Below are 13,593 nucleotides of genomic sequence, written 5' to 3' on the forward strand. Positions count from 1 at the left end.
TAGTGGTTAATGATTGTTCCAATATTTCGCATTTGGTCCACAGCCCATGTGGATACAAACTGAACAGGCTTCTTATGACCTATGATCTTATCCTTGGAGTAGACTTAGTGGCGAGCAAAATCCTACAGGAAGTAACATTACAGGGAGAGGTAGTGGTTTCACAATTGATTTTGTTGCACTGTCCAGGTTTTGGTCTAGGAAGGTTTTTACATTTTCAGATTCAGAATTGTGCGATCAGAGCCCCCAATCTGTTGGTCTTATATCTAAATGTGGAGCTATCCCTGATACCTGTAGACAGGATGGACTGGCCAATTAAATACACCAGGAATAGGGGATACAACAGAATTGGAGGGATGTTGATTGCAAAAGATGTCCTAGTCCAGCTTGTGGTGAACTGCAGGGCTCAGTTTGAGCTCAGTCTCAGCAACAAGCCTGAACCAGGGCCTGTTGTAGGTGTGTTTTCTGAAATCTGCACGAAGGCAAGGGAGCAATTAATGTCACTTATTTGCTGATGCCCCCGGTGTAGGAAAGTACCATCTTTCTTGGCATGTTATCCCCAATTTCTACCTGTTTGTCAGTATGTTTTGCCTGGCTCACTGGGATCCTGCTGGTCAGGACCCCAGTGCTCATAGTTTGTGGGCTAATGTGTGTGTTGTCAGTAGTGATTAACTGTGTCACTGAAGTTCTGCTAACCGGAATTCCAGTGCTTATTCTCTCTCTACTTCCAAATGAGTCACTATAGTTTAGTGACTTCATATTCCACTTCCAACTGGCACACTACACCCCAACCCTTGTAAGTCCCTAGTATATGGCACCTATGTACCCAGGGCATTGGGGTCACAGGAGATCCTTGTGGGCTGCAGCTTTTTTTTTGCCACCCATAAGGAGCTCAGACAAACCCTTCTTCAGGACTGCTACTGCAGCCTGCGGGAAATAGTGCACATCTCATATTAACTGCACTTAAGTAACTTATAAGTCACCTATATGTCTACCCTTCAATTAGTGAATACTGGGGCTGAAATATCATGTTTATCTGCTGCTCCTGCGGTAACTGCTGCAGAAAATTCCCTTGCCTTCCTGTTTGAGCTGCTTCAATCTGCATCACCATTGCCTTCTCTTTCAACTGTTTCTGCTTCAACTCAATCTCATCACTACAGTATTTTGCATACTGTAACACCTCATCAATTGGCTTTGTTTGCCAGCAAATCAAATGACTCTTAATCATTTTGCCAATTTCAGGTCTCAACCCTTCCACAAATCTGAACACAAAATGAATCATGTCTCTTGCCTCAATTGTCTCTGTACCACGGTAATGCTTGAACGCCTGCAACAATCTCTCATAATAATATGCATGTATTGTCTCCTCTCCTTCCTGAGCTATCCTGTCAGTCCTCTGCCAATCAATATTCTTGGGTGAGATGCTCGTTTTCAAGAATTCAATCACCTTATAGTAATATTGTATTACCTCAGGAGATGGTGCACCTGTATTTTTGTCTCTCTCTGGTTCGCTTGTTGGCCAATCTTCATTCCTTTTACACTCAATCCACAGATCAGCTGGAACCACTATCTCTAGTAATGTGTTCAAGTCCTCCCACAGGCACTTCGCAAGTTTCACAAACCTGTCTGTCTGCTGATACCACTCGATTGGCTTCTCTCTCAGTCTTGGATAATCATTTGTAAACGATAACATGTCACTTCTGCTCCAATGGAAATGAACAAAATTTCCTCCTGAAATCTCTCTCATTGGTAAAATTTTCACTGGATCTTTATCCTGCTGCACATTTGTAGTCAGCTCCTCAGAATCCCTTTTTCTCTTGTCTCTTTTCTTTACCCATCTGCCTTCCCATTTGTCTAATGCTCCCCGGGTCTCAGCACTTTGAAGCAATTCCTAAAGGTGTGCCTTCATTCAGGCAGATCTCATATGTTCAAAATCTTTAGCCTCAAAATCTAATCTGTAACTCCTTTTCAAATGCTTTGTTTTCTCTATTTCTATGCCGTACTTCTCTGCCAAGTATGTTAATTTCTGATGCACATTGCTCACTTCCCTTGTAATCTTCAGGCACAAGTACCTCAACTATGCCTCTGTGTAGGATTCTAATCTGTTCACACCTGTAGTTCCCTCAATGAGTTCACCCACTTCCATGCTTAGCCTAGCATAATTCAGACACTCCGCTCCTTTAGGAACACTCTGCGGGGTATTCAGCTTGTCTAACCATTCAGTCAACTGCTGAGCTGACAATCCTTGCAGCAAAATGTTATTTGCTTGGACTGGTAGCACCTGCTGTGCAACTGCATTCGGGGTATGCGGTGTCAACAATTTCAAACTATGGCTAACTTTGACCCTGCCATAGTAATTGGAAGGAAGTGCTACAAATGGACTAAGGTCTAACAATGATCTTGATCCATCAAAAGTCTGTCCCACAGGAGAGCCTACTCGAGCATTTTCATTATCTCCTCCCCTCATTATACTCTGGGACATTGCTCCCTCTTCACCTACAGTTGTTTTTTTCTGTGCAAATAAGGGTACGGCTGGACCAACAGTAATAGGTAGCGATATAGCATCTGGGGTTGGTCTGGCACTTACGCTCAGTGGGAGAGTAACTTCCATATTCTGATTCATCATCGGAGTCATATCTGACTGTGTCCCTGTTACTGGAGTGAATCTTGCCATTACCGGCGGCCGCACTTGAGACAGTAAAAGTGGAGTTGGTTCAGTCTGAACCAACATCGGTCTCTGGTAAACCTGTTCCGTAGGCACCATTACGTTTGAAGTCTTTTCCATAATGGGCACATCAGGATAAATTCTCTGAACCTGTGGCGGATGCACCTGATTTTGCACTACAGGAGTAGTAGGCACGTTAAGACCACTGTGCATCGCATTCTGTGTCAGGATAGCATTGCCCTACATCGGAATCATTGTCACATTAACCTGTGTCGGGGCTGTCGGATCAGTACTGGTGCTCAGACCACTCTCATGTACTGTGTATGGTGGTGGGCGATTTCTCAATAACTGTGTAATAAACTCATCATCATCCGATTCCACCTCCGCTGTTGAGAACCTTCTAGCCTCCCTACTCTCTGACGGACTTCTGTTTGTCTTCCTAGTAGCTTTCCTTCCTTCCTTCTCATTGTCCTGCATAATTGCCGGAAACAACTTAATTCCATGCAAAGTCTCCATCCTCCATACTCTCTGATCACTCTCCCACTTAGCCCCTGCTAAAGACTGTTCTGCCTTTCTCATCCGCCTCTCGAATTTCTGTTGCTGTCTGGCTACTTGCTCCCAAATCGCTAATGCCTCAAGCTTCGCTGGTCTCGGAATGGGCTTCGATTCATATAGCACCATCCTTAAATGCTCCAAAACCCTCAAATGGAACGTCCTATTTGTAGGAAATGCTAAATTGACATCCTTCTCTGGGAATTTGCACCACTGCTTTAGCCAAAGACAAGGTGCAACACCCTTCTCTTCCATTACAATGTAAGCTGGTATATTTTCTGGTGGTGTAGCCTCGCCTATACTCGTTGTAATATACATATCTCCCCTTTAAGCACTCTTTAAAGCTTTGAAAAAATGTATCTTTTTGACCTTTTTGCTATTCAAAATCAAATCAGGAAGTGACTTTTAATCCCAAGATTCCTTTCACCTACTTTCTCAACCAATTGACTCTAACGGACGGCTGCCAGTCCGTGCACGACACTTCTCACTAAACAACCCATCCTAGCACGGCTCCACTGACGTCACGCTCACACATACTGCAGCTGACAAAGTCTTGCGGCTTGTCCTCCCAAACTCTGATTCACACAAACTAATGCAAAAATTGCTAGCACAAATCAAAAACCAAAAAAACAAATCTGCTGGTACACTATAGGAAAGGTAACACAGTCGCTTCAGAAACCTTACGGATTTTTCACTGACAGCTCTTCCCGCACTTACAGCTACTCCTTCTTTCTCAGTCTCCCAGATTCGCAAGCAATATCCGACCCACAAATTTTACTCTCAACTGATCAATGGGTCTGTCTTGATGCACATAGGACTCGCCAAATCTCAGTCGAAATTTTCTTTCACTCACTTTGACTCACACTCTGACTTGTAGACCACACCCAATCAACCTACTAAACCAGAGAGATTACAACATAAAACCAAGTGTCTCATACACTTTTCAATATACTCCGGAGTCTTAGACCACGCACGATCCGTACATCAACAACCACATGGACAATTTTTGAGCACAAAGCGCCACACACATATGAAGTTCGACGGCTTCCCTACTCTCACACTACGGAGTATGCACACTCCAACTACAACTTCATTTGGAGTACACAAACTCCCTAAACAATCACAAACCTCACAATTCACCTGCAATTTGCATAAGCTGTGCAAGCGCAACCTACTTCATTCACACTGTCACAAGAATGCCGAGAACATCCTCAAACAACCATAAGAAAGATCCAGGATTCTGGAAAAGTCATTTCTGGGCTTAAGGGAACATTGTTTCTCCAAGTAGCATCATAGAACAATAAAATCCAAATCTCAATAATAATGAACCTTCACCTCAGTTACTATCTCTGGACATCTATCATGGGCTCTTAAGGAGACAAACCTTCACCTCTCTTTACCAACACTGTTAGCACCTGTTATCCTGTACCAGACATCTATGATAAGCTCTTAAGGAGACTAACCATTACCTCTGCTACCATATCTGTTAGCGCATCTGCCTTAATAAGTAAACGTACAAGGGGACGCAAATAGGTCGATGAACCTTTTGACTCGCAATTAAGATGTTCTTATCATGTCTCCAGTAAAAGCAAATCAACAATCAATAACCAATACACAATATCAATCATCAGCAATAATCAATAACAGTAATAATCAACAGAGTCAGTAATTGTCACACACCATGACCTTTCAGTCATGAATAACCACACCTTTTAGTAAAAGTTAGAATATTTAATTCCCTATATTAACAATGCTAAGGTCATGTAGATTAATCTCAATATCAAATGAAACACATACAGAAACAATACTGGCTGTCAAAAGCGGCGGATGAAATGTAATCTAATCAAAGCTTGAACTCTGACACATTCTAAGGTTATGGTACAAAGTAATAACGACGTCAACTGTGTCAGAGTGATTACATACATTCGTGTTCAGCAGAGAAATTCATCAAGCATTATTCCCTGTTAGCATAATTTCATTAGTGAGGATCCTTAACTAACACCTGATTAGCATCATTATGTTGGGCTTCATACAAAACATTTTAGTAACACCAATTTGGAAAAACATCTAACTGTGGCTCTATCAAAACAGTGCAGTTGGCACCTAGAAAGGAAAAGCAAATATGCATAATAATCAACAGTCTAATTCATAATACCTATCCTCATTGTGGATCAGCAAGCAGAGTCAGTCTTCGTCCTCAGGACATCAGCAAGGAATCAGGATCCAGCATCAAAGTTCATAAAATGCAAAGTCTTTAAGCATTAAAGTTAAGCATGTCTCTTGTCAAGACGCACACTAGAAATTATTGACCTTTCGGCCAGCAAGAGAATGGGCATTGAATCTGTCTTCTCTCCATGCAGTGTCGTTAAATCAAAACAAGTAAAACTATTTCCCAACTCCCTATTGGTCAATTAATCGCATGTTCACACTTTGTCCAATAAAACTAAAACTTCAAATCTATGAATTATACTAGTACTCTGTTCACATGTCGCTGACTGGTTGTCCTGCAATGTCCTCATCATCCGGCTTGTCAGGTAACAATATTTCTGCAGCTTCTACTCCAGTCAGTATCTCCATTGTTCTCCTCCTGAGAAAGTCAGTCTCACACACATTACAAGCAAAATGTTACATTAGCAAGAACAGCATCTTCTAGCAGTCAGTTCTCATGAGAAACTTTCAGTTATGAGCACATTTAAACAATGCAAATGGAAAATCACAGTCTAACTCTCTAGGACAGCCATTTATTAAACGTTAAGAAATATAGCTTTGACATGACCCCTGGCAATTAGGCCAAGACCTGCGCTAAGTTAAGGCCAACAATAAAGTTAGGACGTAATGTATAACCCTTAACCGCTTGGGTGCCCCGGCCGAGGTGGTCTCGTCCTCGGGACGAGACCACCTCGTCCGGCTATGGGCCCCCGGGGGGAGCGCTAGTGCTTCCCCAGATGGCCGCACACCCCCCTCCCCTGGGCTTAGATGGAAGGAGAATTGCTTCCCCTTACACCCCCAACCCCTCCATGACCCCCCCCCGTGGCGTCTGATGACGTCAGTGCGCTTTCGCACACTGACCTCATCAGAGGCCTTCCCCCCGGTGCTGGAAGCTTAGCTTCCAGTGCCGATCAAAGGAGAAATGCAAAAGCATTTCTCCTCCGATCACGTGGAGGGGGCAGAGAGGCATGATAGGAGAGGAAATACCTCTTTTTTTGTTGTACTTGCGCATAAGGGGAGTGGCCCCTTGGGCAAGGGCCACTCCCCAGGGGGGCAAATTACTTTTAGGCCATTTCTTATCCAACCACTAGACACCAGGGATAATTTTTGTTTATTTGTATTTTTTTATGTTTGGGGAGCGACCCCTGGGCAAGGGTCGCTGCCGGGGGGGGGGGGCAAATTATTATTAGGCCATTTCTGCCTCCCCTGGGGGAAGATCGGCCTATTTTTGTTAGGCAGAAACCTCTAGACACCAAGGATTGGTGTGTGTGTATGTGTGTGTTTTGTTTTGGGAGGCAGCCCCTTGGGCAAGGGTCGCTCCCCATGGGGGCACATTACTGCTGGCCATAACTGCCCCCCTTCGGGCAGATTGGCCTATTTTTGGAAGGCCCATCTGCCTCCAAGGGGGGCAGAAAGCCCACCAGAGACCAGGGAAGATTTTTTTTCAAAATAGGATGTTGCCATATGGCCATACCCCCACCCCAAATAAATGGGGCCAAAGTTGTTCTGCCCACCAGTGGGCAGATTGGGAAATTACCCCCGATCCACGCCACGGGGGGACAGAAAGTCTACTAGATGCCAGGGAATAAAAACAATAAAAGAAAATAGTGGGGTGGTGGCTACCAACCAGTATGGGCCTGGTTATGCCCTCACCCGAACTGAAGGGGCTAACAGTCATTCAGCACTCCCCCGCACACTAAAACATCTTATCCCATGGCAAGCAAGAGGACATTTGATTATTTTTGTTTTTGTTTTACATTTGGGCCATGAGAGCTTGGTAACTCTCAAAATTGTCCCACTGTGAATGGTGAGGGCTGCACTTTGTTTTTTTTTTACTTTGGGAAGCTGCCATGTAGAAAAATCCACAAGACCTAGACACATCTGAAAACTAAACATGTAGTTGATTCCAGGGTGGTGTGCTTCACATGCACCCCGTACCCTTTCCTTACCCACAATGCCCTGCAAACCTGCAACTTTGCTGGAAAGCACACATATTTCCCACATTTTTGTGATGGAACATTCCGGAATCTGCAGGAATCCACAAAATTCCTACCACCCAGCATTGTCTCATCTATACCAATAAAATTTCTGCTGCACTTGTCAGCCTAAAAATGTTTTTTTTCAAACTACCCTTTTGAACCCACTTTGGTTCCCCCTCAAAATCGACGTGTTTTTGGCTCTTCTCTGTCACAAACACTTGGCCCACCCACACAAGTGAGGTACCATTTTTATCGGGAGACTTGGGGGAACACTGGGTGGTAGGAAATTTGGGGCTCCTCTCAGATTTCAGAACTTTCTGTCACCGAAATGGGAGGAAAAAGTGTTTTTTAACCAAATTTTGAGGATTGCTAAGGATACTGGGTAACAGAACCTGGTGAGAGCCCCACAAGTCACCCCATCTTGGATTCCCCTAGGTCTCTAGTTTTCAAAAATGCACAGGTTTGGCAGGTTTCCCTAGGTGGTGACTGAGCTAGAGGCCAAAATCCACAGGTAGGCACTTTGCAAAAAACACCTCTGTTTTCTTTGAGAAAATGTGATGTGTCCACTTTGTGTTTTGGGGCATTTCCTGTCACGGGCCCTAGGCCTACCCACACAAGTGAGGTACCATTATTATCAGGAGACTTGGGGGAACGTTAGATGGAAGGAAATTTGTGGCTCCGCTCAGATTCTAGAACTTTCTGTCACCAAAATGTGAGGAAAAAGTGTTTTTTTAGCCACATTTTGAGGTTTGCAAAGGATTCTGGGTAACAGAACCTGGTGAGAGCCCCACAAGTCACCCAGTCTTGAATTCCTCTAGGTCTCTAGTTTTCAAAAATGCACAGGTTTGGTAGGTTTCCCTAGGTGGAGGCTGAGCTAGAGGCCAAAATCCACAGGTAGGCACTTTGCAAAAAACACCTCTGTTTTCTTTGAGAAAATGTGATGTGTCCACTTTGTGTTTTGGGGCATTTCCTGTCGCGGGCACTAGGCCTACCCACACAAGTGAGGTACCATTTTTATCGGGATACTTGGGGGAACGCTGGGAGGAAGGGAATTTGTGGCTCGTCTCAGATTCCAGAACTTTCTGTCACCCAAATGGGAAGAAAAAGTGTTTTTTTAGCCACATTTTGAGGTTTGCAAAGGATTCTGGGTAACAGAACCTGGTGAGAGCCCGACAAGTCACCCCGTCTTGGATTCCCCTAGGTCTCTAGTTTTAAAAAATGCACAGGTTTGGTAGGTTTCCCTAGGTGGCGGCTGAGCTAGAGGCCAAAATCCACAGGTAGGCACTTTGCAAAAAACACCTCTGTTTTCTTTGAGAAAATGTGATGTGCCCACTTTGTGTTTTGGGGCATATCCTGTTGCGGGCACCAGGCCTACCCACACAAGTGAGGTACCATTTTTATCAGGAGACTTGAGGGAACATAGAATAGCAAAACAAGTGTTATTGCCCCTTGTCTTTCTCTACATTTTTTCCTTCCAAAAATAAGACAGTGTGTAAAAAAGACGTCTATTTCAGAAATGCCCTGTAATTCACATGCTAGTATGTGCACCCCAGAATTCAGAGATGTGCAAATAACCACTGCTCCTCAACACCTTATCTTGTGCCCATTTTGGAAATACAAAGGGTTTCTTGATCCCTATTTTTGATTCTTTATATTTCAGCAAATTAATTGCTGTATACCCGGTATAGAATGAAAACCCACTGCAAGGTGCAGCTCATTTATTGGCTTTGGGTACCTGGGGTTCTTGATGAACCTACAACCCCTATATATCCCCGCAACCAGAAGAGTCCAGCAGAAGTAATGGTATATTGCTTTCAAAAATCTGACATTGCAGGAAAAAGTTACAGAGTAAAACGTAGAGAAAAATGGCTGTTTTTTTCACCTCAATTTCAATATTTTTTTATTTCAGTTGTTATTTTCTGTAGGAAACCCTTGTAGGATCTATACAAATTACCCATTGCTGAATTCAGAAGTTTGTCTACTTTTCAGAAATGTTTAGGTTTCTGGGATCCAGCATTGGTTTCACACCCATTTCTGTCACTGACTGGAAGGAGGCTGAAAGCACAACAAATTGTCAAAATGGGGAATGTCCCAGTAAAATGCCAGAATTGTGTTGAAAAATTGGGTTTTCTAATTCAAGTCTGCCTGTTCCTGAAAGCTGGGAAGCTGGTGATTATAGCACTGCAAACCCTTTGTTGATGCCAATTTCAGGAAAAAAACACAAGCCTTCTTCTGCAGCCCTTTTTTCCAATTTGTTTAAAAAAAAAGAAATTTTCACTGTATTTTGGCTAATTTCTTGGTCTCCTTCAGGGGAACCCACAAAGTCTGGGTACCTCTAGAATCCCTAGGATGTTGGAAAAAAAGGACGCAAATTTGGCGTGGGTAGCTTGAGGGCCTAAGCGCGCCCTGCTCCAAATAGCCAAAAAAAGGCCTGGCACCTGAGGGGGAAAAGGCCTGGCAGCGAAGGGGTTAATATGACATATTACTACATAAGTCAAACATATATTCAAAATTTCACAGTATTAGAATATTAATAAGTATACTTCGTGAACACTGGTGGCCACTCATCGTAATCACATTTTCAAAAGCGTGCATTATTTTTCTACATTATTTTCTCTACACAAACCCCTTATTCTGAATACATGAGCACTCATTAAGAATTTTTATTAAAACAACTGCACTACCAGTACTAATAATTGTCTGCAGATGGTCCCATGACCTGTTATAAATATGAAAAATACCTTTTTATTTCACCCGTTCTGCTCAAACATACATTATCACATACCACTCATCTAAGAAACCAACAATTGCTATTGAGTTTAAGCTACAAGAATCCACACGATCAGAAGGGCAAGCACTACAAAACATCGTTAAGATTGCTCTGATCACCGAAAACCTTAACAACGAAAGTAATCTCATGCAACAGGCTCGATGACCAAGATGCCAATCGTAGAAGCACGCTGCCCCATAAACGCTGAACCGCCAGTACCAATCATTAACTGATCACAATACTACTACACGGAAGCGGCCAGCAGAGTCCAATCGGAAAGGAGCTTACATTTCCTCCAGACTTGTGTAGAGGCCGCCGACTGACGCTTCGAGCAACGTAAGTACCACTCACTGTCAGTAAAGAAGACGCGGAAGGAAGGTACGGTGTGATTCCAGCTGATGGCTGCAACTCTACTGACAGCCGGACGCCGGCTCTTGTCACTCACACGTGCAAACAGGTGAGTCGTTTCCCGTTGTTTGCTTATCTCACTTTTGTTTTAGAGGTGCCCATCAAATTTTATCGCTAGTAGTGACCGATACGTTAGTTTGTCCTTTGAAAATCAGGAGAAGGGCATTGTGGGTCATCGAAAAAGGTCAGTGATTTTATTGGAGGAAAAAAGTTTGTAATAAAAACAGGTTGCCCTGCATTGTTCTCGCAGCATTTCATTTTAGCGGTTACAGTGCAGTGCTGATGACAATTGTAAATCATACTTTCGGGCATAGGCACTCACAGATCGGACGTATGAGTGTTTAGGCGTAGGCGTGGGTTCGGAAGAATTGAAATCCTAAGTAAGTGTTCTCTGGCGGACACAGTAGGTATTGCCTATTACAAACTCTGACCCCCAAAACAATTTCCATATCGAAAAAGTGATCGTAAAGTTATTCTGTTTTACTTAGTTGCAGATAAATAGACTGGAGTTTACCGTAGCGTGGGCAGTTAATTTACCTATTGCATGGCTCTATTTTGCAGATTGTAATACAAGTAAATCATTCATGTGATTTATGCACTAGATAGGAAAGGTCTGTATAGTGTCTGGTCAGAGGTTTGCATCATTAAATAGTTCAAAAAGTCTATGAATCCGTTGCCAAGAATGATATGCAATGTTTTGGCCACAGAGGTTCTGTGCTCTGGTGTTTTTGCTGCCAGTATCATTATTTACCATACAGGTCACAGACTTGAAAAGGGTAAAATGGCTCAGTGAGTTATGCAGTCACTATACACTGCAAGACGGTCAGCCTTTTGCATCTGATAGGGTTATTTAGAGGAGCTGGACGTTTCGGTGATGGAAATGTTGTAACTGTAACCTGTGTATGACACCTATAATTACCGTGTGAATACAGCAAATACGCTTTTTAAATTCTGTTTTTGGCTTTCCATATTGATGATTTGTATTCCTAGTTCTGTTGGATTTAGGACTTCTAATTATTGTCGCAGTATAGTTTTTCTGATAGTTAACTTGTAATGCTCAATTTGGAGTCAATATCACATTTTTGAATAAACTGAGTGTAACATATAAAGGACCATTTGATTACAAAACTGGAGGCGTTTGTTATTGTTAACAGTGGCGTAGCATGTGGGGTGCAGGGGGGGCCGGGCGCAACATCTGGGGGGTTGCGCGCTCGCACTCGCGAGTGCTAAAATCCACGGGTTAGGGGGCGCAAATTACTTGCCTTGCCCCGGGTGCTGACAACCCACGCTACGCCACTGATTGTTAACGCTCAAATTTTACTAATGAATATTCATGCATTCTGAATGTTGAATCTGCATAGAAAATGAGTTAACGTAGAAAATGAATACACAAGTGGAAAATGTGCCTACTTGAGTCACCAGCCATATTCACAAAGTGTACTTATTAACAGCTTAATAATGTAAAATATTGAGCTTATATTTGGATTCATGTTGTAGAATGTCATATTAATGGGTATGTATTATGTATTTGCTTTATTAATCATAGGCCTTAATTTAGCGAGGTTTTGGGCCTAGTTACAAGGGCTCATGTCAAGTTGCATTGCCTAAACGAATCATAAAATGGCTGCTTGGAGAATTAAATTGTGATTTTCCACTGCGGTGACCGAATGCTAGTAGTTGAAATTCCTTCCCATGATAACTCCGTGCTAGAAAATGTTGTACTAGCTATAGATGCTTTGTATAACTTAGTGTGTGTAAAATCGGGGTTCCCAGGAACGGACAATGGAAGCATTGACTGGAGAATAAGCCAACACAACTTTGTTATCTGACGAGCACAACAACGGGAACAGGAGAAGAAGAGCCAATCATAGAGATGTGAACAAGGGTTTAGTAAATTCTTATATTTGACATTCTACTTTCATTGGACTAAGCGTAAACTTATGATTATTTGGCCAATAGCAACGTCGGAAGTAGTTTTAGGAAATCTAACTTAGCCAGGCTGCTCCAAGAGGAGACATGCCATTCCGTATTATCCTTCTTGACCGTCCTGAGAGGAGATGTGCTTAACTTTCCTTAACTTTGTTGCTTAGAAGCGACATTCTATTATGTCTATTCTTGAGACAGCTCTATCTTGAACTTTGTTGCTGAATTCGGATGCTTTGCCCACCGAACAAGATGTCCGATTGACAAAGACTGTTACCGCTTGCTGAACCATACTGAGGCAAGGTATAAGGTGATGTTACTGATTATTATGTCTATTTGCTTTTGTCCTTAGCTGCCAACCGCTAATTTTGATAGAGCCATAGTTAATTGTTTTCTAAATTTGTGTTGATTAAATTGTTTTGCATGAAGCCGAAACATGCTTTTACAATCTGAAGGTTAGTTAGGATACTCACTAATGATGCTTACTAAATATTAACAGTTGATGTCTTTTCTTTGCTGAATCTAAACGTATGCCATTTCCTTTGCACAGTTATTCTTGCTAACAATTTGTACTGTAACTTTAGAATATGTAGTGGTCCAAGCTTTGATTAAATTGCGATTCTTTAGGAGATTTGGTCCACCAGTATTGTTTCTTTATGTTTATCATTTGATTTTTAAACTAACTTACGTGATATTTGCACTGTTAAAATTGGGAAATAAACATTCTAACTTTCACATAAAGGTGTGGTTATTCATGGCCAAGGGGTCATGGTGCGTGGAAATTATTGGCTCCCAAGATTATTGATGTTCTTGATTGGTATTGCTGTTGATTTGTTTTGGGAACTGGGTGTTAAGGTGGGAACTACTCTAAGCGCAGTCAAAAGGTCTATCGAACCTCTATGCTGTCCCTTATATCTAACGATAAGAAACCAAATAAGGTTAGGCGCGCTAACATTATGTAATTCTCTTCTTTAATTTAACCACAGCCAAGATGGCATAAAAACTGCATATCCCATGAAACCTAGGGAGACAGAAATTGTAAATGAAGTAATAAATAAATAATCCCCACTAATAGGCACCAAGCCACTTCA

The 13,593-nt window shown here is 42.5% G+C and overlaps 1 protein-coding gene across 3 annotated transcripts in view; it reads left to right on the plus strand.

Moving 5' to 3' along the window:
• Positions 1–10,470: 10,470 nt before the first annotated feature.
• LOC138268128 (enoyl-CoA delta isomerase 2-like) overlaps positions 10,471–13,593 on the plus strand; it is a 231,173-nt gene continuing 228,050 nt past the window's right edge. Inside the window, exon 1 of one of the 3 annotated variants that reach the window (XM_069217539.1) lies at positions 10,471–10,628. In XM_069217539.1, coding sequence (XP_069073640.1) covers positions 10,570–10,628 — 59 coding nt within the window. In that variant the 5' untranslated portion in view covers positions 10,471–10,569. The remainder of the gene's footprint in view (positions 10,629–13,593) is intronic. The other 2 variants (XM_069217548.1, XM_069217556.1) reach the window with 2 other exon arrangements.

The sequence above is a fragment of the Pleurodeles waltl genome, chromosome 2_1, assembly GCF_031143425.1.
Source record: "Pleurodeles waltl isolate 20211129_DDA chromosome 2_1, aPleWal1.hap1.20221129, whole genome shotgun sequence".
Taxonomy (NCBI): Eukaryota; Metazoa; Chordata; class Amphibia; order Caudata; family Salamandridae; genus Pleurodeles; species Pleurodeles waltl.